At 49.8% G+C, this 24,625-nt stretch overlaps 1 protein-coding gene across 2 annotated transcripts in view; it reads left to right on the forward strand.

The window, feature by feature from the left end:
- Window positions 1–24,625, forward strand: part of AMPD3 (adenosine monophosphate deaminase 3) — a 108,785-nt gene that overhangs the window by 82,084 nt on the left and 2,076 nt on the right. For both annotated transcript variants that reach the window (XM_029059742.2, XM_029059741.2), the window contains exons 7-14: window positions 1,477–1,671; window positions 2,784–2,915; window positions 5,032–5,195; window positions 7,601–7,727; window positions 13,114–13,277; window positions 18,255–18,375; window positions 20,258–20,431; window positions 21,758–21,868. In XM_029059742.2, coding sequence (XP_028915575.1) covers window positions 1,477–1,671; window positions 2,784–2,915; window positions 5,032–5,195; window positions 7,601–7,727; window positions 13,114–13,277; window positions 18,255–18,375; window positions 20,258–20,431; window positions 21,758–21,868 — 1,188 coding nt within the window. The remainder of the gene's footprint in view (window positions 1–1,476; window positions 1,672–2,783; window positions 2,916–5,031; window positions 5,196–7,600; window positions 7,728–13,113; window positions 13,278–18,254; window positions 18,376–20,257; window positions 20,432–21,757; window positions 21,869–24,625) is intronic.

Raw genomic sequence — 24,625 nt, forward strand, 5'->3', positions numbered from 1 at the left:
AAAGAGCAGGGCCTGGCATATAGTAAGCACTTAAACACTACTGTTATCATTATTTTTATGATTATTATTCCCTCAAGGCCTTGTGAGAAGCAATAAGGGGTTCTAATCCTGCCTCCACCACTTGCCAGTTGTGTGACTTTGGGCAAGTCACTTCACTTCTCAGTGCCTCAGTTCCCTCATCTGTCAAATGGGGATGAAAACTGTGAGCTCCCCCGGGGGACAACCTGATCACCTTGTATCCCTCCAGCGCTTAGAACAGTGCTTGGCACATAGTAAGCGCTTAACAAAGACCATCGTTATTATTAATGGGTAGAGTACAGACCTGGGAGTCAGAATAATAATAATAATGATGTTGGTATTTGTTAAGCGCTTACTATGTGCAGAGCACTGTTCTAAGCGCTGGGGTAAACACAGGGGAATCAGGTTGTCCCACGTGGGGCTCACAGTCTTAATCCCCATTTTACAGATGAGGGAACTGAGGCACAGAGAAGTTAAGTGACTTGCCCGCAGTCACACAGTCACACAGCTGACAAGTGGCAGAGCTGGGATTTGAAGGATCTGGGTTCTAATACTGGCTTCTCCACATATCTGCTGTGTAACCTGGGGCAAGTCACTTCATTTCTCTGTGCCTCAGTGACCGTATCTGTAAAATGGGGATTAGGACTGTGAGCCCCACAGGGAACATGGACTGTGTTCAACCTGATTAGCTTATATCTACCCCAAGGCTTAGTACAGTGCCTGGCACATAGTAAGCACTTAAAAAATACCTTTTTTTTTTTTTTAAACAAAAAAGAGTCATCAGCAAAGCCCAGATCTTAGTCTTGACCTGATTTTATGTCTATATTCTTCGGGGCAACCTGTCTATGTTTATCCCACTGCCGTTCTTCAGCTTCCTATAGAGAGCAGATGCTTAATTAGGTTTTAGGGAGGCTCAGCTGGAGGCCTGTAAGAAAGATTTTTCTTGGCAGTCAAAACAAGTGGGGAACTTGGCTCTGCGACAGAAAGATTTCACAGCTGGGATCTCCGTAAACTGGATCCTCTTGGGGCTCTGAAAGCCTTGTGGGCTAATGAAGGCCTCCCCACTGCCTCCCTATCACCTAATGAGAGTTTTTTGATCGCCTCCAGATACAAACACCCCAGTAATTAAAAATTCATGAGCAGCGTGGCTTAGTGGATAAAGCACGGGCCTGGGAGTCAGAAGGACCTGGGTTCTAAACCTGGCTCTGCCTCATGTCTGCTCTGTGACTTTGGACAAGTCTCTTTGCGTCTCTGGGTCTCAGTTACCTCATCTGTAAAATGGGGAGTGTGAGCTCCAGTGGGACGGGGGCTGTCCAACCAGATTAACTTGTACCTATACCAGCACTTAGAACGGTGCTTGGCACATAGTAAGTGCTTAAGAAGAACCATTATTATTATTTTTATGTGAAACGGTGCACCCTGAGGCAGCCCCGGTTCCATTTTGGTCTGGGTTTCCAGGTGGACACCCACATCCACGCGGCAGCCTGCATGAACCAGAAGCATCTTCTGCGGTTCATCAAGCACACCTACCAGACGGAGCCACAGAGGATCGTCGCCGAGAAGAAGGGCAAGAAGGTCACGCTGAAGCAGGTGTTCGACGGCCTCCACATGGACCCCTACGACCTCACCGTGGACTCCTTGGACGTCCATGCTGTGAGTCAGCTCTGTCCGATCACCCCCCGTCTTGCCACATGACGGCATTTCTTTCGAAAGCGGAACCCGTGCTCCCAGAGGGGGGGCTAATGCCTTTAGATGAGGGGCTCATTTTTGGGCTGGCTAGAGCATGGACCTGGTAGTCAGAAGGTCATGGGTTCTAATCCAGGCTCCGCCGCTTGTCTGCTGGGTGGCCTTGAGCAAGTCACTTCACTTCTCTGGGCCTCGGTGACTCATCTGGAAAATGGGGATTGAGACTTTGAGCCCCATGTGGGACGGGGACCCGATTTGCTTGTATCCACCCCAGCGCTTAGTATAGTGCCTGGCATTCATTCGTTCGTACATTCATTCAGTCGTATTTCTTGAGCACTTATTGCATGCAGAGCATTGTATTAAGGGCTTGGGAGAGGACAAAAGAACAACAAACAGACACATTCCCTGCCCACAAAGAACTCACAGTCTAGAGGACCATAAGCACCATTCCCCCGCCTTTAGCCTCCACATCTTCATTCATTCATTCATTCATTCATATTTTTTGAGCCGCTCACTATGTGCAAAGCTTTGGCTTTGACCTGCCCACCTCCTTTCTCTGGCAACTCCAATCTCTCTCAGGCCCCAAACCCAGCATTTGGCCTTCCCTTATTCTGCCAGACAATAAATGTTCTTCTCAGCATCCCTTATTCCAACCTCAGGGACCCAGCTCTCCAACAGTGAGAGATTGTGGGGGATTTGGGTTGGGCCCCATGACATCCTCTCCCTACCGTCCACTGGGCCAGCTGACATTCGTTCAATCGTATTGATTGAGCGCTTCCTGTGTGCAGAGCACTATACTAAGCGCTTGGAAGAGTGCAAAATAACAATAAGCAGACACATTCCCTGCCCACAGTGAGCTTACAGTCTTGAGGGATGAGACATCCCCTTCCATGCTTCTCCCTCCTCCCAGACTGGTTCCCTGAGCCTTCTCCGGGCCCCACCCCGATCTTGACTTCCCTTAGCGGGTAAGGCTGTAACTATTTGGTCTAGTCAGAGGCCCTCTTGCCCCGGGATCCACACCTTCCCTGGCCTCCCAACCCTCCTCATTTTCCCTGATGAGGCTGTGCTTTGTCCCTCAGGATCGACAGACGTTCCACCGGTTTGACAAATTCAACTCCAAGTACAACCCGGTCGGTGCCAGTGAGCTGAGGGACCTGTACTTGAAAACCGAAAACTACCTGGGAGGGGAGTACTTTGCCCGGATGGTCAAGGTGAGTGATGATTTTTCTCCCGCGACGCCCCTCCACCTGCCCCCCATGAGGTGTGGGGTTCGGCGGCCCGGGTGTTAGGGACCTTCTCTCGTCACCCTCGGCGGAACTTGCATCCCCTCCGCCCGGGTCAGTGAAGAGACTGACGTTGTGGGCTGCGTCTTTTTCCAGTCGTAAAAAATCCCATCCTGGAGCCGCAGGCGGGCAGTCATGCCTGCCAATCACAGTGAGGGGGTGGAATTATCCTGGCAGGTAATCCTCCAGTGAGAGAGGAGAGAGACGAGCTCAGCCCCCATTACATTGGGTTGGTTGAGGGGCAGAGTAAATTCTAATTCCTCAGGCAATCTTGAGCCCTACTATAGTTACTAATGACAATTATGGTATTTGTTAAGTGCTAACTATGTGCCGGGCACTGTTCTAAGCACTGGGATAGATACAAAGCAATCGGGTTGGACACAGACCCCGTCCCGCGTAAGGCTCACGGTCTCGATCCCCGTTTTATAGAGGAGGCACAGAGAAGTTAAGTGACTTGTCTGTTGTGTGACCTTGGGCAAGTGGCAGAGCCAGGATTAGAACCCATGACTTTCTGATTCCCAGGCCCGTGATTCCACTAGGCCATGCTGCTTGTCCTGAAGGGACTGTAGGTACCTGAAAGGTGAACTCTGATGCAGTGACTACTCTGCAGAAGAGGTTGGTCACCCTCTCCTTTTCCACTGAAGGCAGAACAAGAACACATGAACTTAAGGTGCAGCATTAGGGGTATAGGTTAGATAGAAATAAGAACTTCCTCACCCTGGGGTGGGTGACTGAGGAAGAACCTATTTTCTCACATATTTTTGCTGGGGAGGTAAGGTGATCTAGTGGAAAGAGCTCAGGACTGGGGCTCCAGAGACCTAAATTCTAGTCCCAAGTAGGTGACCTTGGAGAAGTCATTTAACCTCCCAGGGCCTTAATTTCCTCTTTTTTTTTTAAAAAAAAGTGTTATTTGTTAGGTGTTTATTGTGTGCCAGGCACTGTACTAAATGCCAGGGCAGAAACAAGATAGTTTGGACACAGTCCCAGTCCCACATAGGGCTCACAGTCTTAATCACCAGTTTGCAGATGAGGTAACTGAGGCACTGAGAAGCGAAGAGACTTGCCCAAGGTCACCCGGCAGACAGGTGGCAGAGCTGGGCTTAGAACTCAAGTCAGTCAGTCATTTGGTCGTATTTATTGAGCGCTTACTGTTTGCAGAGCACTGAACTAAGTGCTTAGGAGAGTACAATAGAACAATATAACAGACACAGCCACTGCCCACAGCGAACTTACGTAAGTCCTTCTGACTCCCTGGCCCATGCATCTGTAAAATAGGGATAGGATGAATCGAGTGATGGAGACTGTGTCCAGTCTAATAACGTTGTATCTACCCCGGCGCTTAGCACAGAGTAAGTGCTTAATAAGTAGACTGCAAGCTTGTCTCTAGACTGTAATAATAATAATAATGTTGGTATTTGTTAAGCACTTACTATGTGCAGAGCACTGTTCTAAGCGCTGGGGTAGATACTGAATAATCAGGTTGTCCCACGTGAGGCTCACAGTTAATCCCCATTTTACAGATGAGGTAACTGAGGCACAGAGAAGTTAAGTGACTTACCCACAGTCACACAGCTGACAAGTGGCAGAGCTGGGATTCGAACCCATGACCTCTGCCTCCCAAGCCTGGGCTCTTTCCACTGAGCCATGCTGCTTTTGTAAGCTCATCGTGGGCAGGGACTGTGCCTGTTTATTCCTATATTGTACTCTCCCAAGTGCTCAGCACAGTGCTTTGCACACAGTAACCTCGTCTCTAGATTGTAAACTTATCTCTAGACTGTAAGCTCATCTTGGGCAGGGAATGTTTCTGTTTATTGCTATATTGTACTCTTGCAAGCACTTAGTACAGTGTTCTGCACACGATAAGCGCTCAAGAAATACGAGTGAATGAATGAATGAAAGTTCATCTGGCTGATTTAGGCCTGATCCTCCTTGGAGGCAGGGGGATCGATCGGATTTAGATGACCCTCGGGCCCGGGAGTCTTTACGGCGGGTCAAAGGGGCCTCCCGGTGGCCTTCCCTGACTGTGGGCTCTTCTCGGTGGCAGGAGGTAGCCCGCGAGTTGGAAGAGAGCAAGTACCAGTACACGGAGCCTCGCCTCTCCATCTACGGGCGCTCCCCGGAAGAGTGGCCCAACCTGGCCAAGTGGTTCATCAAGCACAAGGTCTACTCCCCCAACATGCGCTGGATTATCCAGGTCCCCAGAATCTAGTAAGTAAAACCAGCACCCCAGCGTGGGCTGGAGGGACGGCTCCCGACTGAGTTACGGGTGGGCTGAGAGGCTAGGGGTGGAGGTGGGCATTGGTGGTCCTCTCGGAGCCCGCGCCCCATGGTTAGCGCCCCCCAAACCCGGAACCCCTCCGGGAGCAAATGATGACTTGCCCAGAGCCCGATCTCCGGCCGAGAGAGCCTCTCGCTCCTCCTGGTCGTCAGTCTGAAAAATCAGGGTCTCTGATTCCGAAACAGTGGTTTGGAGGGGAGAGACATCCAGGTGCTTAATAGTAATAATAATAATGGTATTTGTTAAGTGTTTATTATGTGCCAAGCACTGTACCAAGTGCTGGGGTGGATACAAGCAAATCGGGTCAGACCCAGTCCCTGTCCCACGTAGGGCTCAAAGTCTAAATCCCCATTTTGCAGATGAATAATAATAGTGGTGGTATTTAAGCGCTTACTATGTGCAAAGCACTGTTCTGAGCGGTGGGGGGGGATACAAGGTGATCAGGTTGTCCCACGTGGAGCTCACAGTTTTTAGTCCCCATTTTACAGACGAGGGAACTGAGGCACAGAGAAGTTAACTGACTTGCCCAAAGTCACATAGCTGGCAAGCGGCGGAACCGGGATTAGAACCCATGACCGCTGACTCCCAAGCCCGGGCTCTTTCCACTGAGCCACGCTGCTTCTCCTGAAGTAACTGAGGCACAGAGAAGGGAAGTGACTTGTCCCAGGCCACACAACGGACACACGGCAGAGCCGGGAATAGAACTCATGGCCTTTTGACTCCCAGACCCGTGCTCTATCCATTACGCCATGCCGCTTCTCTGGTTGCTCTGGGTTTGGCGCATTGCAATCAATCCGTGGTATTTATTGAGCGCTTACTGTGTGCAGACCGCTGTACTAAACTCTTGGGAAAGTACAATACAACGAAGTTGGAAAACGCAAGCTTTGCCCACAAGGAGCTCACAGTCTACAGAGACTCAGTGGGTGCTCAAACACTACCATTCACTCTACTAAGTGGATTCTGAGCTTGTTTCCAAGTCCAGCAACTAGTGTTCTCCCCATGAAGCTAGTTGCGGGCCGAAAATGTGCCTGTTTAGTGTTATATTGTACTCGCCTAAGCAGTTAGTACAGTGCCCTGCACATGGTAAATGTTCAATAAATACATTCGACTAGCTGAAAGACATAAATGCAATTCTGGATTCAAGTCACCAAATAATCACCCGAGTCTTTCTCAGCAGCCTTTTTTGCTCTTAAATACGATTGACTGACTGATTGACTGAGGAAAACTTCAAAGACCCGGGCCGTTGGTGGGCTCGGGTTTGTAATTAGATTGGGATCCCAAGGGACAGGGACTAGGTCTAATAAGAATATTATAGAATAGGTAGATGTGATCCCTGTGTTAGTATTACTACTATTAAATAATAACTATGATATTTGTTAATAATTATAATGTTGGTATTTGTTAAGTGCTTACTATGTGCTGAGCACTGTTCTAAGCGCTGGAATAGACACAGGGTAATCAGGTTGTCCCACATGAGGCTCACAGTCTTAATCCCCATTTTACAGATGAGGGAACTGAGGCACAGAGAAGTTAAGTGATTTACCCACAGTCACACAGCTGACAAGTGACAGAGCTGGGATTCAAACCCATGACCTCTGACTCCCAAGCCTGGGCTCTTTCCACTAAGCCATGCTGCTTCTCTAAGCACTTGCTATGTTCCAAGCACTGTTCTAAGCACTGAGGTAGATACAAGGCAATCAGGTTGGACACATCCATGTCCCACATGGGGCTCACAGTCTTAACCCCCATTTTATGGGTGAGGTGACTGAGGTGCAGAGAATTCGAGCATTTTGCCCAGAGTCACACGACATTCATTCATTCATTCATTCATTCATTCATTCAATACCAAGCTGGGATTAGAATCCACGACTTCCAGCCCACGCTCTTTTCCACTAGGCCATGCTGCTTCCCTGCTAGTACGGAGGGCTGTGGGGAGGAAGAGAAGCGGGTGGGGGGATTGGAAGACTGTGACAGACAGGAGGGCCTAGTGGTGTGGTCCAAGGCGGAAGGACTGAGATGAATTTTTGGAACGTGGGTCGGGGGCAAACGGGTCTTTGGATTGTCCCCGGGGAGGCTCCGACCCTCGGGAGAGACCTATCTCCTCCCAATTTCCCCCACTCGGTTTGGCAGACCACGGCCGGGTCGGTTTAGGGATGCCCAGGGGAAAAAGTCAGAACCGGGAACCGACCGACCGAGAGTGCCCTTTAAATCTGGAATTTCAGCTCCCTTCGAGAAAGGAGAAAGTGTCCGTTCACTCTCGGCCAGATCCAAGAGGGTGGTGACAAGCTCGGGAACGGAGGAAGAGGTGTTTGTGGTGATTGTCCTTATTTTTCAGTGACATATTTAGGTCGAAAAAGTTGCTGCTGAATTTTGGGAAGATGTTGGAAAACATCTTTCTGCCTCTTTTTGAGGCAACGATCAACCCAGAAGATCACAGAGAGCTTCATCTTTTCCTCAAATATGTAAGTAGAGGTGTCTCGTCTCGGCTGTTTCTCTGTGGGGTTCTGGGCTGCCCCGTGGTCTCGGCAGAGGAGCTGTAAGCCGAGGGCCGGGAGAGGCCTGCAGGGGCCCCCTCGCCCGTCAGCTACGGTTTCCCGCCATGCAGCCGGGGAACGGGAGCTCTGAGAATGCTCACACACATGCCCACACACAAATACACACACACAAGATACATCTCTTCCAAGAGGCCTTCTCCGATTAAGTCCTCTTTTCCTTTTCTTCAACTCCCTTCTGCGTCTCCCCGACTCGCTCCCTTTATTTGTCCCCCTTCCCGGCCCCACAGCACTTACGTACATACCTGTGATCTACTTCTATTACGGTCCGTCTCCTCCTTTTGACTGTAAGCTCAATGTGGGTAGGGAAGCGTCATTCATATTGTTATATTGTACTCTCCCAAGCGCTTAGTACAGCACTCTGCACACAGAAGGGCTCAATAAATATGATCGACTGACTAACAAACATACACATACACCCCCCCAAAGGCCTCAACTCCTGCCTGGAACTCCCTCCCCCTTACCTGTCGTACAATCCACCGCTCTCCCCGTCTTCAAAGCCCTCTTACAACCACACCACCTCCGGGAAGCCTTCCGGACTAAGAGCTCATCCCCCTCCACCCTGTTTTTGCTCCCTACTGCCTCATGCACTTAATTCCTCCCCATAAGCACTTATGTGCTTATCCTCAGAGAAGCAGCGTGGCTTAGTGGCAAGAGCGTGGGCTTTGGAATCAGAGGACATGGGATCTAATCCCAGCTCCACCACTTGTCTGCTGTGGGACCTTGGGCAAGCCACTTAACTTCTCTGTGCCTCAGTTACCTCATCTGTAAAATGGGGATGAAGACTGTGGTGAAGACCTGATTAGCTTGTATCTACCCCAGGGCTTAGAACAGTGCTCGGCACATCGTAAGCGCTTAACAAATGCCATTATTGTTATTACTCTCCCAAGTGCTTAGTAGAGAGCTGTGTAGAAAGTAAGCACTCAATAATTACCATTTATTGATTAATTGTTCAGGGATGGTTCCCAGACTCATTACTCTGATTAACGATATTTAGCATGCCCCTCCTCTTCTAACCTCCCCTCTGCCCCTCACAAATCCTTCTTCCCCTCCCCTACCTCCACTTCTCCTGCACATTAAACGTTCTCCAAAGTCATTCCTTTGTATTGAGCATTTACTCTGTACAATGCTCAGAGCACTGTACTAAGCGCTTGAGAGAGTACAGTATAATAATGCTGGTATTTGTTAAGCGCTTACTATGTTCAGAGCACTGTTCTAAGCGCTGGGGGAGATACAGGGTAATCAGGTTGTCTCACGTGAGGCTCGCAGTTAATCCCCATTTTACAGACGAGGTAATTGAGGCACAGAGAAGTTAAGTGACTCGCCCACAGTCACACAACTGACAAGTGGCAGAGCCGGGAGTCGAACTCATGACCTCTGACTCCGAAGCCCAGGCTCTTTCCACTGAGCCACAGTAAACAGACACATTCCCTGCCTACAACAAGCTTACAATCTACAGAGGGAGACAGACATTAAAAGAAAAGAATATAAGACAGATACGTACATGAGGGCTGTGGGGCTGAAAGGGAGGATGAATGAAGGGAGCAATTCAGGGGGATGCAGAAGGGAGAGGGAGAAGAGGAGAGGAGGGCTCAGTCAGGGAAGGCCTCGTGGAGGAGATGTGTCTTCATTAAGGTTTTGAAGGGGGAGAGTAATTGTCGGATTTGAGGAGGAAGGGCATTCCAGGCCAGGGGCAGGATGTGGGCAAGAGGTCGGCAAAGTAATAATAATAATTTTTATGTTGGTATTTGTTAAGCGTTTACTATATGCCAAGCACTATTCTAAGTGCTGTGGGAGACACAGGGTCATCAGGTTGTCCCACATAGCACTCACAGTCTTCATCCCTATTTTCCAGATGAGGGAACTGAGGCCCAGAGAAGTGAAGTGACTGGCCCAAAGTTACTCAGCTGACAAGTGGCGGAGCCGGGATGAGAACCCACGACCTCTGACTCCCAAGCCCGCGCTCTTTCCACTGAGCCACGCTGCTTCTCTGGGACTATTCCCCACTGGACTGTGGACTCTTCAAGGGCAGGGATAGGTCGATTTACACGACTGTACTCTCCCAAGAGCTTAGTACGGTAGCGGGCACATAGTAAAGACGATGACCGCTGATTGATGGATCGATTCATGTCCTTGCGCTGAGGATTAGGAAGTGGAGAAATGAGAGATTGGGTATTAACCATCTCCCCCTGGTGGGCACAAAGGAGAAATGGATGAGACCTATGAAATAATGATAATAATAATAATAATGGTATTTGTTCAGCGCTTACTATGTGCCAGGCAATGTACTAAGCACTGAGGTGGATGCAAGCAAAACAGGTTGGACACAGTCCTTGTCCCATGTGGGGCTCACAGTGCAACCCAATTCCACATCCAGCATGCACCAAACACCACACATCTGGGACTCAGAGGTCATGGGTTCAAATCCCAGCTCCGCCGCTTGTCAGCTGTGTGACTTTGGGGAAGTCACTTCACTTCTCTGTACCTCAGTTCCCTCAACTGTAAAATGGGGATTAAGACTGTGAGCCCCACGTGGGACAACCTTGTATCCTCCCCAGCGCTTAGAACAGTTTTTTGCACATAGTAAGCGCTTAACAAATGCCATTATTATTATTATTACCCCAGTGCTCAGCAAATAGTAAGTTCTTAACAAATACCAACATTATTATTATTATATATACATACACACCCTCCTTCATTCCCTCCCCTGTAGGCGTATCAGTTCTCTCACATTGGCCTGGTGTACAGTATATGCTACTATGTGCCAAGCACTGTTCTAAGTGCTGGGTAAGATACAAGGAATGAGGCTGGTCACAGTTCCTGTCCCACATAATAATAATAATAATAATTATGGTACTTGTTGAGTGCTTACTATGTGCCAAGCACTGTTCTGAGTGCTGGGGGAGGTAAAAGTAAATCAGGTTGGACACAGTCCCTGTTCCCTAGTTGTAATCCCCATTTTATAGATGAGTTACTGACAGAATCACAGCACTTATAGTGTCCTGGACCACCAGTGGTAACGGATGGCCTTCAGTTCAATGCCTCCCACTAGCCGTTTAGCTTGAGAGAAGCAGCGTGGCTCAGTGGAAAGAGCACAGGCTTGGGAGCCAGAGGTCTTGGGTTCTAATCCCTGCTCTGCCACTTGTCAGCTGTGTGACTGTGGGCAAGTCACTTCACTTCTCTGGGCCTCAGTTCCCTCATCTCTCAAATGGGGATGAAGACTGTGAGCCCCATGAGGGACAACCTGATCACCTTGTATCCCCCCAGCGCTTAGAACAGTGTTTTGTACATAGTAAGCGCTTAACAAATATCAACATTATTATTATTATTATTACCTTTCCCAGCTGAGTCCTGACTGTCAAGCCTTCTCTATCGGTCAGTCGTATTTACTGAGAGCTTACGGTGTGCAGAGCACTGTAGTAAGCACTTCTCTAAGGCTGCAGGGGAAACCGTTGCTCAATTTCCTGTCTCTTCCTCTTCCTCTTTCTCTCCCCTTAACCTCATTTCCCAGAAGGCCTTTAAAAATTTTCCCAGGGTTGGCCCAGATGGACCAAATGAGTCTCAATGCCTGCCTAAGGCAAGAAGGTTGTCTTATAATAATAATAATGTTGGTATTTGTTAAGCGCTTACTATGTGTAGAGCACTGTTCTAAGCTCTGGGGTAGATACAAGGTCATCAGGTTCCTCCACGTGAGGCTCACAGTCTTCATCCCCATTTTGCAGATGAGGTAACTGAGGCACCGAGAAGTGAAGTGACTTGCCCACAGTCACACAGCTGACAAGTGGCAGAGCCGGGATTCGAACCCATGACCTCTGACTCCCAAGCCTGTGCTCTTTCCACTGAGCCACGCTGCTTAATTACAGTACTTGTTAAGCGCTTACTATGTGCCGAGCACCGTTCTAAGTGCTGAGTTAGGTACAAGGAATGAGGCTGGGAAGTCCCTGTCCCACATCATAATAATAATAATTACGGTACTTGTTGAGTGCTTTCTATGTGCCAAGCACTGTTCTGAGCGCTGGGGGAGATAAAAGTTAATCAGGTTGGACCACAGTCCCTGTTCCCTAGTTGTAATCCCCATTTTACAGACGAGGTTACCGAGGCCTAGAGAAGTGAAATGATTTGCCCAAGGTCACACAGCAGACACGTGCCACAGGAGGGATTAGAACCCACGTCCTCTGATGCCCAAGCCTGTGCTTTTTCCACGAGGCCACATTGCTCCCCTGAGTGCTCAGGAAGAGCTGGGGCCTCCGTCTCCAATCCCTGATGGAGCCAAAGAGGGAATTCTCCTGCGGCGCAGCCCGTGGCACGGTCTCCACGGTGACTTGCAACATACATGCAATAGACATTCTCCTGGGCTGATCAAGGCCCTGCTCCCTGCTACTGCTTTGGGTGGGGGAAGGAGGCTTTGGATGCTTTTTCTCCTTCCCAAACTTCCAGGAAAAGGTCTGCATTGTCCATCCGATTGGCTTGGTCTCCAAGAACTCCCTACCCGGGACGGACTCCGAGTTAGGATCTGAGCAGATGTGTTGACAAAGATATTATCTCTCTCTCCCTCTGCCTTCCTCTCTGCTAAAATGCCTCCTTTCCAGCCTGCCTGGGGACTGCAGTCCGAAGTGCCGAATCCCTCAGGGGGCCGTCAGTCGATTAATCAACCGATCGATTTGTTGAGCACTTACTGTGTGCAGATCATTGTACCAGGCGCTTGGGAGAGTACAGTTTAATGGAGTTGGTAGACCCATTCTCCGCCTACCGTTAATTTCTAGTCAAAAGGGGAAGACAGACATTAATATAAATAAATTACCGATATGTACGTAAGTGCTGTGGGGCTGAGGGAGGGGTGAATCAAGGGTGTAAATCCAAAGGCAAAAGTAATGCAGAAGGGATTGGGGGAAGTGGAAATGAGGGTTTAGTCGGGGAAGGCCTCCTGGAGGTGATGTGCTTTTGATAAGGCCTTGAAGTGGGGAAGAATGATCGTCTGTCAGATATGAAGAGGGAGGGCATCCTAGGCCAGAGGTGGGAAGTGGGTGAGAGGTTGGCAGCGAGATAGATATGTAGGCAGTAGAGAAATGAAGTGTGTGGGCTGGGTTGTAGTCAGAAATCAGGGAGGTAAGGTAGGTGGGGCGCAGGTGATTAGGTCGGGCTCGTGGGTCAGGTCGGGCTATAGGAGGCTGATCAGGTGATTTAATAGCCACCCACCAGCCATTTGGGCCATTGTCACTTTTTGACAGTCTGTCGTTAGAAAAGCCAAGTTGGAGGCTTTCTAGGATTTGGGACTTGCATTTCCGTTTCCCCGCAGGTGACTGGTTTTGACAGCGTGGACGACGAATCCAAGCACAGTGACCACATGTTCTCCGACAAGAGCCCGAACCCAGACATCTGGACCACCGAACAGAACCCACCCTACAGCTACTACCTGTATTATATGTACGCCAACATCATGGTGCTCAACAACCTCAGAAAGTGAGTCGCTTGGTCGTCCGGTGCCTCGGGGCGTCTCGCTGAGACTCAGAAAAGCTTTTCTGATTGTCTGTTTCCATAGGCGTGGTGGGTTTTCTTGTAAGATCATTTATTCAATTCATTCGATCGTATTCATTGAGCGCTTACTGTGTGCAGAGCACTGTACTAAGCGCCTGGGATAGTACAATATAACTACAGAGACATTCCTGCCCACAGCGAGCTCATAGAAACAAGGAGACATTTCAAAGGCCAGGTTCCAGAGAAGTTAAGCGGGGAAGGGCTTGGGAGACTGGACCAGCTATTGTGACTGGGATTCAACTTAATGGGACTCCACAGAGAGCGTCTAATTATTCTTCCTTCAGATTAAGCTCTTTCTCCCCCATCTCTTCTCCATCTCCCAACCCCATCATTTCAGCGGGGCGTAGTGGCAAGAGTTTGGGAGTCAGAGGTCGTGGGTTCTAATTCCGGCTCCGCCACCTAGCTATCTGACTTTGGGCAAGTTACTTAACTTATCTGCGCCTCAGTTCCCTCATCTGTAAAATGGGGATTAAGACCGTGAGCCCCAAGTGGGACAACCTGCTTACCTTGTATCAACCCCAGCACTTAGAACAGTGCTTGATGCATAGTAAGCACTTAACAAATTTTAATTATATAATAATATTATCATTATTCTTTTTAAAGGCATTTGTTAATCAATCACTATGTGCCAAGCACTGTACTAAGCATGGGGTAGAGACAAGCAAATCAGATTGGACAGTCCATGTGGGGTTGAAGGTATTAATTCCCATTTTACAGATGAGGGAACTGAGGCACAGAAAAGAGAAGTGACTTGCCCCAGGTCCCACAGCAGAGAGGGACAGAGCTACAATTTGAACCTAGGTCCTTCTGACTCCTAGGCCCATGCTCTATCCACTAGGCCCAGCTGCTTCCCTTATCCTTGGACTTTCAATTTCTGGGTGCATCTTTCATGCTCACTTTCTGAAATTGAATTTTCCTTCTCGGGGGAGTATATTATTAGGGGAGTTAGCACCCCGCCCCCCCCCCCACCCCCACCATTGTCTGCAGAGATTTAAGATTAAAGCCTTGGTTGTTTGAGGGCCACTGCTGGCCTAGTGGCTTCAGAACTGAGCCCCAAACTGGCATTCAATCACCTGGGATCCAAGAAACCAAACATCGCGCAGGCAAAACCAGGCAAGCCGCTTCAGTGAGACTTCTACTTTGAATAGGGCAGAACCCGGGGTTAACTATAAAAATGAATTCCACAGTAATAATAATTATAATAACAATACTGACGGTATTTTTTTAAGCACTCACTATGTGCCAAGCACCGTAATAAGCGCTGGGGGAGTTACGAGATAATCAGGTCTCACAGGCTAAGTAGGAGAGAGAATAGGTATCGAATCTTCATTTTGCCGATGAGGGAACTGAGGCACAGAGAAGTGAAGTGACTCGCTCAAGGTCACACAGAAGGTACGTGGCAGAGCTGGGATTAGAGCCCAGATCCTCTGACTCTCAGGACTGGGCTGTTTCCGCTAGACCATGCTGCTTCTCATAGTAGCAGAGCGTGTGGTTTTTGCGGCCCTCTCCGTCCCTACGACCAGGTGACTCTACTGTTGTGAAAGTCTTTGCCGCCCCTTGGTTTCACGATTCTCTTGGTCAGAACCTCAGTGGACACAAGGGCGGAGATTCCGGGGATGGTATTCCAATGAGTATTCATTCATTCATTCATTCATTCATTCATTCATTCAATAGTATTTATTGAGCGCTTACTATGTGCAGAGCACTGTACTAAGCGCTTGGAATGATCAAGTCGGCAACAGATAGAGACAGTCCCTGCCGTCTGACGGGCTTACGGTCTAATCGGGGGAGACGGACAGACGAGAACGATGGCAATAAATAGAGTCGAGGGGAAGAACATCCTGTAAAAACAATGGCGACTAAATAGAATCGAGGCGATGTACATTTCATTAACAAAATAAATAGGGTAATGGAAATATATACAGTTGAGCAGACGAGTCCAGTGCTGAGGGGATGGGAAGGGAGAGGGGGAGGAGCAGAGGGAGATGGGGGGAAAAGAGGGTTAAGCTGCGGAGGGTGAAGGGGGGGCGGTAGAGAGAGTAGAGGGAGAAGGGGAGCTCAGTCCGGGAAGGCCTCTCGGAGGAGGTGAGTTTTAAGTAGGGTTTTGAAGAGGGGAAGAGAATCGGTTTGGTGGAGGTGAGGAGGGAGGGCGTTCCATGACCGCGGGAGGACGTGGCCCGGGGGTCGACGGCAGGATAGGCGAGACCGAGGGACGGTGAGGAGGTGGGCGGCGGAGGAGCGGAGCCTGCGGGGTGGACGGTAGAAAGAGACCTAGCGGGTGGTTGATGGTCTGTGTCACTTGGAGCTTGGGGGAAGAGTTTGGGAGTCAGATACTCCCCCCTTCTTCACTCCAAGCTCACTCAAGTGGAAAGAACATTCATTCATTCATTCAATCATATTTACTGAACGCTTACTATGTGCACAGCACCGTACTAAGCGCTTGGAATGTACAATTCGGCAACAGATACAGTCCTCGCCCACCGACGGGCTCACAGTCTAAACAGGGGAGACAGACAACAAAACAAAACAAGTAGTCTGGCATCAATATCATCAAGATAAATAGAATCATAAATATATACACAAGAGTACAGGCCTGGAAGGCAGAGGATCTGGGTTCTAGTCCCAGTTCTGCTGTGTGACCTTGGGCAAGTCAGTTAACTTCTCTGTGCCTCACTTTTCTCATATTTAAAATGGGGATTCAATACCAACTCTCCCTCCTACCTAGACTGTGAGCCTATAAGGGACAGGGACTGTCCGCCTGATGATCTATCTACCCTAGTGCTTAGTACAGTGCTTGTCACAAAGTAAGAGCTTAATAAATATCACTATTATCATTATTATTATTATTATTACTCGAGTTGGCGTAGTGGATAGAGCACGGGCCTGGGAGTCAGAAGGTCATGGGTTCTAATCCCAGCCTCACCACCTCTCTGCTGTGAGACCCTGGGCAAATTGCTTCAATTCTCTGTGCCTCAGTGACCTCGTCTGGAAAACGGAGGTTGAGACTGTGAGCCCCACATAGGACAGGGACCGAGTCCAATCCGATTTGCCTGTATCCACCCCAGCGCTTAGGACAGTGCCTGTCACTTAATAAGTGCTTAACAAATATCATAATTATCATTATTATTATTATTACCATTAGAGAACTTGGAGGATCTAGGAGAAACCACATTGATGACTCAAATGTTGGAAAGCAGATCCGTTTAGGGGTGGGGAAATGAAGGGGAGACTTGGTTCCCATGACCAGGGTTTAGTACAGAGATTGGGGAGGGGATGACCACGCTGGTATTAGGGACCGAGAAGAGAGAGAAGGAAGAACTGTGACAGAGTCACTGTGGGTAGGTCCCTGGGATGTGTCACTAGGGAATGATTATCTCTGTTCCCGAATTGTACATTCCAAGCGCTTAGTAGAGTGCTCTGCACACAGTAAGCGCTCAATAAATACTAATGAATGAATGAATGAATGCTGCTGCTCTCTGGCTTTTGTCTCTGGGCGGTCCTGCCGGTGGCAGAGGGAGAGATGAATCCTCTTCAAGTCCTGCCCGGGATTTTGATTTTCTGGCCCGGGAGTTGTGGTGGGTTGCAGAGGGTTGCTGGGCTGTAAGGTCCTTCTGGAAAGTCTTTCTGGTTAGCAAAGGAAGCCTCCTTGCAGAGGGCCTGAGATGTCCCACCTGCTCCCTTTGGGCGGGGAATATGTCCGTTTATTGTTTACTGTACCCTCCCGTGTGCTTAGTACAGTTCTCTGCATACAGTAAGCGCTCAATAAATGCGACTGAATGGGTGAATGAATTCTGAATCGTATTGGGCAGGAATTGTGTCTATCTGTTGCCGAATTGTACATTCCAAGCGCTTAGTACAGTGCTCTGCACATAGTAAGCGCTCAATAAATATGATTGAATGAATGAATCGCAATACATCCAGCTCCTTCCTCCCAGCCCCCCTAGTATGTGCCATCTTAGCAGCACGGCTTAGTGGATAGAGCATGGGCCTGAGTGTCAGAAGGACCTGGGTTCTACGCCCAGCTCTGTCACATGTCTGCTGTGTGACCTCGGGCAAGTCACTTAACTTCTCTGGGCCCCGTTACCTCATCTGTAAAATGGGGAATAAGAGTGTGAGCCCCAGGGACTGTGTCCCACCTGATTAACTCCAGTGCTTAGAACTGTGCTTGGTACATAGTAAGCACTTAACAAGTACCACTGTCTCCTTTCTTATCTAGGGATAAATAACTGCTCTGACCAGACTCTCTCCCCCCAGACCTGTGACAGTCTCTCTCGTTCTCTTTCTCTATCCCTCTCCCTCGAGAAAATAACTTCCCTCCTCCCTCCAATCTTCACTTCAGAAGACTCAACACCTCAACTCACAAAAATAAAAAAGGACCTGACCTTCACTTCCCCTAACCATAGGTCAGAAATATGCTTTGAGCCGAAAAGACCCATTATTTTTCTGATTTGGGGGATAAGGTTTTGTGACACCTTTGGTGTGGTTAGGGACTTACGCTTCCTCTCCCCAGATCCCAGGAGCCTAGATTTTTAAGCCCCCCTAAGGACAGGGACCATGCCCAGTTCCCACTTGTGTGTTCCGTCCCAGCACTTAATACAGTGTTCTGCACCAAGTGAACACTTAATAAATACTATTATTACTATTCATACTCAGCTAGAATGGGGCCAGCCAGATCGATGTCAGCCTGGTACACTGGACGTTCCCGTGCACTGCTGGGGATTGGCTTTTCCTCCCACCCTCCTACCGCTGATTTCCTCAGATCTCTGCCCACGCACATCCCTAGCAGGCATTTTGTGTGTGTGTGTGTGTGTGTGCATGAGTGAATGTGTCTTCCCCCCCGCAAACACCCACCACCGCCAGGTCAATGGTCCCTCAGAGACCTGTCTGTTTTCTTCTCTTTAGGGAGAGAGGAATGAGCACCTTCCTCTTCCGACCTCACTGTGGAGAGGCGGGCTCCATCACTAACCTGGTGTCGGCCTTCCTCACGGCGGACAACATTTCTCACGGGCTGCTCCTCAAAAAGGTACCGTCCCTGCCGCCGCCGCTCTGTCCCGTTCCAGCGGCTGGCGGCCAGGCCAGGCCGACCGGTGGAGCCTGGTGCTGGCGAGGAGGGTTTGGGAAGAGGGGACGGGGGAGATGGGTGGGAGAAAGGGTGGGAGTCTGTTCGATAATGGAATCAAATGGCCCCTTGACCTGGCCGAAGCCTTCTCGACGCACCTTCAGAGTCGCTTCCTGTGCTCTCGGGCCGGGGCGGTTGGGCTCGCGTGCCCTGAGCCAGGTCGGTGGCTCTCGAAGAGATGGGCGTCCCCGTGGCGATCCGTGCCGATAGCCCCAGAGAGGCCTGAGAGCGAGAGAGCTGGTGGGCAGCAGGTCTTCAGTGTGGAGGCGCTGACTCGCTCCTGGAGCCTCTCTTCCTTCGTTCTTCCCACAGCGCTCTCCGCCCCAGGGAGCTTCCTGGGCAGCTGAGCCGCCACCATAAATTGACCGGCTCTTTCCTTCTTAAGACAACGTCCCCTCAAGGGGAGGAGGAGGAGGCCAGGGAGGGTCTCACTTCCGACGGCCGGGACCAGAAGACGGCAGGGGGATGTTCTCCTGAGACTCTAGACTGTGAGCTCGTTGTGGGCAGGGAACGTGTCCGTTATATTGTTAGATTGTACTCTCCAAAAAACTTAGTACAGTGCTCTGCACACAGTAAGCGCTCAATAAATACGACGGACAGACTGACCAACCGACTGAGGCCCATCTGCAGGCTGTCCCAACGCAACCGGGGCCTGTAGCCATGGGCCTCTCTCGGGGTGGTTTGGGACTTGGGCTTCCTCTCCTCGAATCCCGGGACTGGAAGCGGAAGTCTCTTTAGACTGTAAGTTCATAGTGGGCAGGGAATGTGTCTGTTATATTGTTACTATGTGCAGAGAACTGTAGTAAGCGCTTGGAATGGACAATTGGGCAACAGATAGAGACAATCCCTGCCCAGTGACGGGCTCACAGTCTAAAGCGGGGAGACAGCAAAGCAAAACAAAAACAAGACAACATCATCAAGATAAATAGAATCAAGGAGATATATACCTTATTAACAAAATAAATAGGGTAATAAATAATATATACAAAAGCATCATTATAATAATGCTGGTATTTGTTAAGCGCTTACTATGTGCCAAGCACTGTTTTAAGCGCTGAAAACATGATGATATTTGTTAAGCGCTCACTATATGCTGAGCACTGTTAAAGTGCTGGGGTAGATACAAGGCAAGCAGGTTGTCCCACGCGGGGCTCACAGTCTTAATCCCCATTTTACAGATGAGGGAACTGAGGCACAAAAAAGTGAAGTGACTAGCTCAAAAGCACAGAGCTGACAAGAGGAGGGAGCCGGGATTAGAACCCATGACCTCTGACTCCCAAATCCATGCTCTCTCCCACTAAACCATACTGCTTCTCTATAATAATAATAATGTTGGTATTTGCTAAGAGCTTACTATGTGCAGAGCACTGTTCTAAGCGCTGGGGTAGATACAGGGTAATCAGGTTGTCCCACAAGAGGCTCACAGTCTTAGTCCCCATTTTACAGATGAGGTCACTGAGGCCCGGAGAAGTGAAGTGACTTGCCCACAGTCACACAGCTGACAAGTGGCGGAGCTGGAATTCGAACCCATGACCTCTGACTCCCGAGCCCGGGTTCTTTCCACTGAGCCACGCTGCTTAGAGCACTGTACTAAGCACTCGGGAGAGTACACTATAGCAGTAAAAAGACACATTCCCTGTCCACAGGAACTTAGGGTGTGGGGGGACGAGCACGCTCAGTAAATACGACTGACGGACCGACCGTCCGACTCCTCTGACAGAAACCTTCCTTTTCTGTTCTCTCCGGCTGCCGTGACGGATAAAGAATCTGTGTTGCTTTTAAACAGAGCCCAGTTCTGCAGTACCTCTATTACCTCGCCCAGATCCCCATCGCCATGTCTCCTCTCAGCAACAACAGCCTGTTCTTAGAATATTCCAAAAACCCACTGCGGGAGTTTCTCCACAAGGGACTCCACGTGTCCCTCTCCACGGACGACCCCATGCAGTTTCATTACACCAAGGTAAGGGGCGGACACGGCGGCTTGCTTTCTTTCAGCGTCCGGGGCCTCAGCCGAGGAGCCGGCTGATTTACGGCTAACCCGGCTGCCTCCCTCCCCGGCCCTGGCCTTGGGAGCTCACTTTTGCTTTTCTTATGGGATTTGCTAAGCTCCTACTATGTGCCAGGCCCCGTACTAAGCGGTGGAGTAGATACGAGCTAATCAGGTCGGACGTGGTCCCTGTCCCACGTGGGGCTCACAGATTTAATTCCCATTTTACAGATGAGCAACTGAGGCCCAGTTGGACGTGGTCCCTGTCCCACATGGGCTCACAGATTTAATTCCCATTTTACAGATGAACGAAGTGACCGGCCCAAGGTCACACAGCTGAGAAGTGGCGGAGCCGGCATTAGAACCCAGGTCCTTCTGACTTTCACGCCCGTGCTCCATCCATTAGACCGTGCTACTTCTCTGTTTTCAGGGGCTGTTTTTTTGTTTCGCTCTGCTTTGTTTCGTGGTATATGTTAAAACGCTTACTATGGGCCGGGCATCGTACTAAGCGCTGGGGGAGAAGCAGCACGGCGTAGTGGATAGGGCACGGGTCTGGGAGTCAGAAGGACTCGGGTTCTAATTAGCTCTGCCACTTGTCTGCCTTGCGGCCTTGGGTAAGTCATTTACTTCTCAGGGCCTCGGTTCCCTCATCTGTAAAATTGGGGCCGAGACCGGGAGCCCCACGAGGGACAGGGACTGTGTCCAACCCGACTTGCCTGTATGCACCCCAGGGCTTAGTACAGTGCTTGGCATATAGTAAGTGCTTAACAAATATCATAATTATTAGATTCTGTAACTCACAGTCGAGGACCCCGGGGAAAAAGCCCCACTCGCAGCAGTGGCGCCCTGAGAAATCCAAACAGACTCTGACAGGGGCTATTTTTAGCCTGGTTTAGCGGATCAGAACCGCTTTTCATTCAAATTAAGCCCTTACTGGGTGCAGAGCACTGTGCTAAGCGCTTAATACTAAGCGCTCTGTGTCAGTGCAGGTGGAAGTGTGTATCTGAATAGACCAGGAGACCCTGTGGGAGCTCCGCCGCCCCCCACCAGAGAACCCCCTTCCTTGTAAGGACACTGACGTCCTTCCTTAGGAATGGGGAATGGGGCAGACGTTTCCCAGACCATTGAACCTCGGGTCACTGGAATTGACATCTGATTTCCACGTTGGATCGTCCCGGTGACAATCCAGCTGACTGTCGATGAAGATTAGGAAAGAGCGTCGTGCTGAGGGACAAGCTTCCGGGGGTGACCTTAATGTCCAGCAGCGTAAAGGACGGTATGCCTTTTCTGGCCATCCAGGAAGCCCTCATGGAGGAATACGCCATAGCAGCTCAGGTGTGGAAACTCAGCACCTGCGACCTCTGTGAAATAGCCCGAAACAGCGTGCTCCAGAGCGGACTCTCCCATAAGGTAAGCCCGGGCTGCCGGAAGAGACGACGGCTGTGATTTTGGGGTGCATCCGCGGCCTTGGGTGGCCTCACCCGCCATACAGTTGTGGGGCACAGAGACGGGCTTGTTGGGTCAGGGTTGGGGTAATAATAATAATAATGTCCCAGCTCTGCACACGGTAAGCACTCAATTAATACCATTAACTGATTGCTTGATTCTGCTCCTCGGGGACAGGGCCCCCAGTGCCGTAGAGGTGTCCGGTGTGGGAGAAAGGGTGGGAGCGGACACAAACCCTCCTCCCTCCAGGCCCTAATGATAATAATAATTGTGGTATTTGGTAAGCGCTTACTGTGTGTCAAATACTGTACTGTGCACTGGGGTAGATACAAGATAATCAGGTCCCACATGGGGCTCACATTTAAAATAGGAGGGAGCGCAGGTATTGAATCTCCATTTGGCAGATGAAGGAACTGAGGCACAGAGGGGGCAAGCGACTTGTCCAAGGTCACACAGCAGGTAGGTGGCAGAGCTGGGATGAGAACCCACAACCTCTGACTCCCAAGCCCGGGCTTTTTCCACTAGGTCGTGCTGCTTCTCTACCCGGCCCTGGGCTTGGGAGCTCACTTTTGCTTTTATTATGGTATTCTATTATGGGATACAAGCAGCGTGGCTCAGTGGAAAAAACCCGGGCTTGGGAGTCAGAGGTCATGGGTTCGCATTCCGCCTCTGCCACTTGTCAGCTGTGTGACTGTGGGCAAGTCACTTCACTTCTCTGTGCCCCAGTGACCTCATCTGTAAAATGGGGATGAAGACTGTGAGCCTCACGTGGGACAACCTGATTACCCTGTATCTACCCCAGCGCTTAGAACAGTGCTCTGCACCTAGTAAGCGCTTAACAAATACCAACATTATTCTTGTTTTCCCCGCTGCCACCTGGGGCTGCAAGGATGCTCCGCTAAGAGCCTCTTTACCCTTCCCCCCTTCTCTATCCCAAAAAGGGGAAGCAGCATGGCATAGTGGATAGAGCACGGATGTGGTCAGAAGGTCATGGGTTCTAATCCCGGCTCCGCCGTGTCTGCTGGACCTTGGACAGGTCACTTCAATTCTCTGGGCCTCAGTGACCTCATCTGGCAAATGGGGATGAAGAGCGTGAGCCCCACGGGGGACTGTGTTCAACACGATTCGCTTGTATCTACCCCAGCGCTTAGAACAGTGCTTGACATATAGTAAAGCACTTCACAAATACCCAACCACTTAGGTCAATTCTCTACACACTGGAAGCATTCACTGTATATCATTAATTGATTGATTGATTGATTGATTACCCAAGCGGCAGAGCCGGGATCAGAAGCCAAGACATCCCAGGTCCGTGCTCTTTCCACTAACCATTGCTGCCCGCTGCCCAAACCGACAGCCCTCTTCCTTCCTTTCTCTACCAAGTGAAGAGAAAAAAAAGGGTGGGGAAGAGAGGGATAGAGAATTTCTTTTCTGTTGAATTTAGAGAAATCAATAATCACACCTCCTTGGTGATGCCTGGCCCGGTGCCCTCACCCTGGTCGCTGCTCTTGCTTAGTAATAATAATAATAATGCTCTTTGATAAGTGCTTACTATGTGCCAAGCACTGCTCTAAGCACTGGGGTAGATACAAGGTGATCAGATTGTCCCATGTGGGGTTCACAGTCTCAATCCCCATTTTAAAGATGAGGTAACTGAGGCACAGAGAAGTGAAGTGGCTTGCCCCAGGGCACACAGCGGAGAAGTGGCGGAGCCGGGATTAGAACCCACGTCCGCTGACTCCCAAGTCCGGGCTCTTTCCACCAAGCCACGCTGCTTATGTCCAGTGGATAGAGCCCGTGCTTGGGAGTCGGAAGGTCAGGGGTTCTAACCCCGGCTCCACCACTTGTCTTCTGTGCCCTTGGGCAAGACTTCTCTGGACCTCAGTTTCCTCATCTGTAAAATAATAATGTTGGTAGTTGTTAAGCGCTTACTATGTGCAGATCACTGTTCTAAGCGCTGGAGAAGATACAGGGTAATCAACTTATCCCACAGCAGGCTCAGTCTTCATCCCCATTTTACAGTTGAGGTAACTGAGGCACAGAGAAGTTAAGTGACTTGCCCACAGTCACACAGCTGACAAGTGGTGGAGTCAGGAATCAAACCCATGACCTCTGACTCCCAAGCCTGGGCTCTTTCCACTGAGCCACGCTGCTTCTCTAAAAAATGGGGGTTAAGCATGTGAGCCCCATGTGGGCTAGGCACTGGGTCCAACCCCATTTGCTTGTATCCACCCTAGTGCTTAGTACAGTGCTGGGAAGCAGCGTGGCTTAGTGGAAAGAGCACTGGCTTCGAAGTCAGAAGACACGGGTTCTAATCCCGGCTCTGGCACTTGTCTGCTGTGTCCCTTGGGCAAACCGCTTAACTTCTCTGTGCCTCAGTTACCTCATCTGTAAAATGGGGATTAAAACTGAGAGCCCCCTATGGGACGACCCGATAACCTGTGTCTACCCCAGCGATTAGAACAGTGCTCTGCACATAGTAAGTGCTTAACAAATACCAACAGTATTATTATTATTATCACCCCAGCGATTAGAACAGTGTTCGGCATGTAGTAAGCGCTTAACAAATACCATAATTCTTATTATTATTACAGTGCCTGGCACATAGTGAGCACTTAAATACTATTATTATTGTTATTAATAATAAAAAAAATTGTGGTATTTAAGCGCTTACTATGTGCAAAGCACTGTTCTAAGCGTTGGGGGATACAAGGTGATCAG

This window comes from Ornithorhynchus anatinus, chromosome 3 (genome assembly GCF_004115215.2).
Source record: "Ornithorhynchus anatinus isolate Pmale09 chromosome 3, mOrnAna1.pri.v4, whole genome shotgun sequence".
NCBI lineage: Eukaryota > Metazoa > Chordata > Mammalia > Monotremata > Ornithorhynchidae > Ornithorhynchus > Ornithorhynchus anatinus.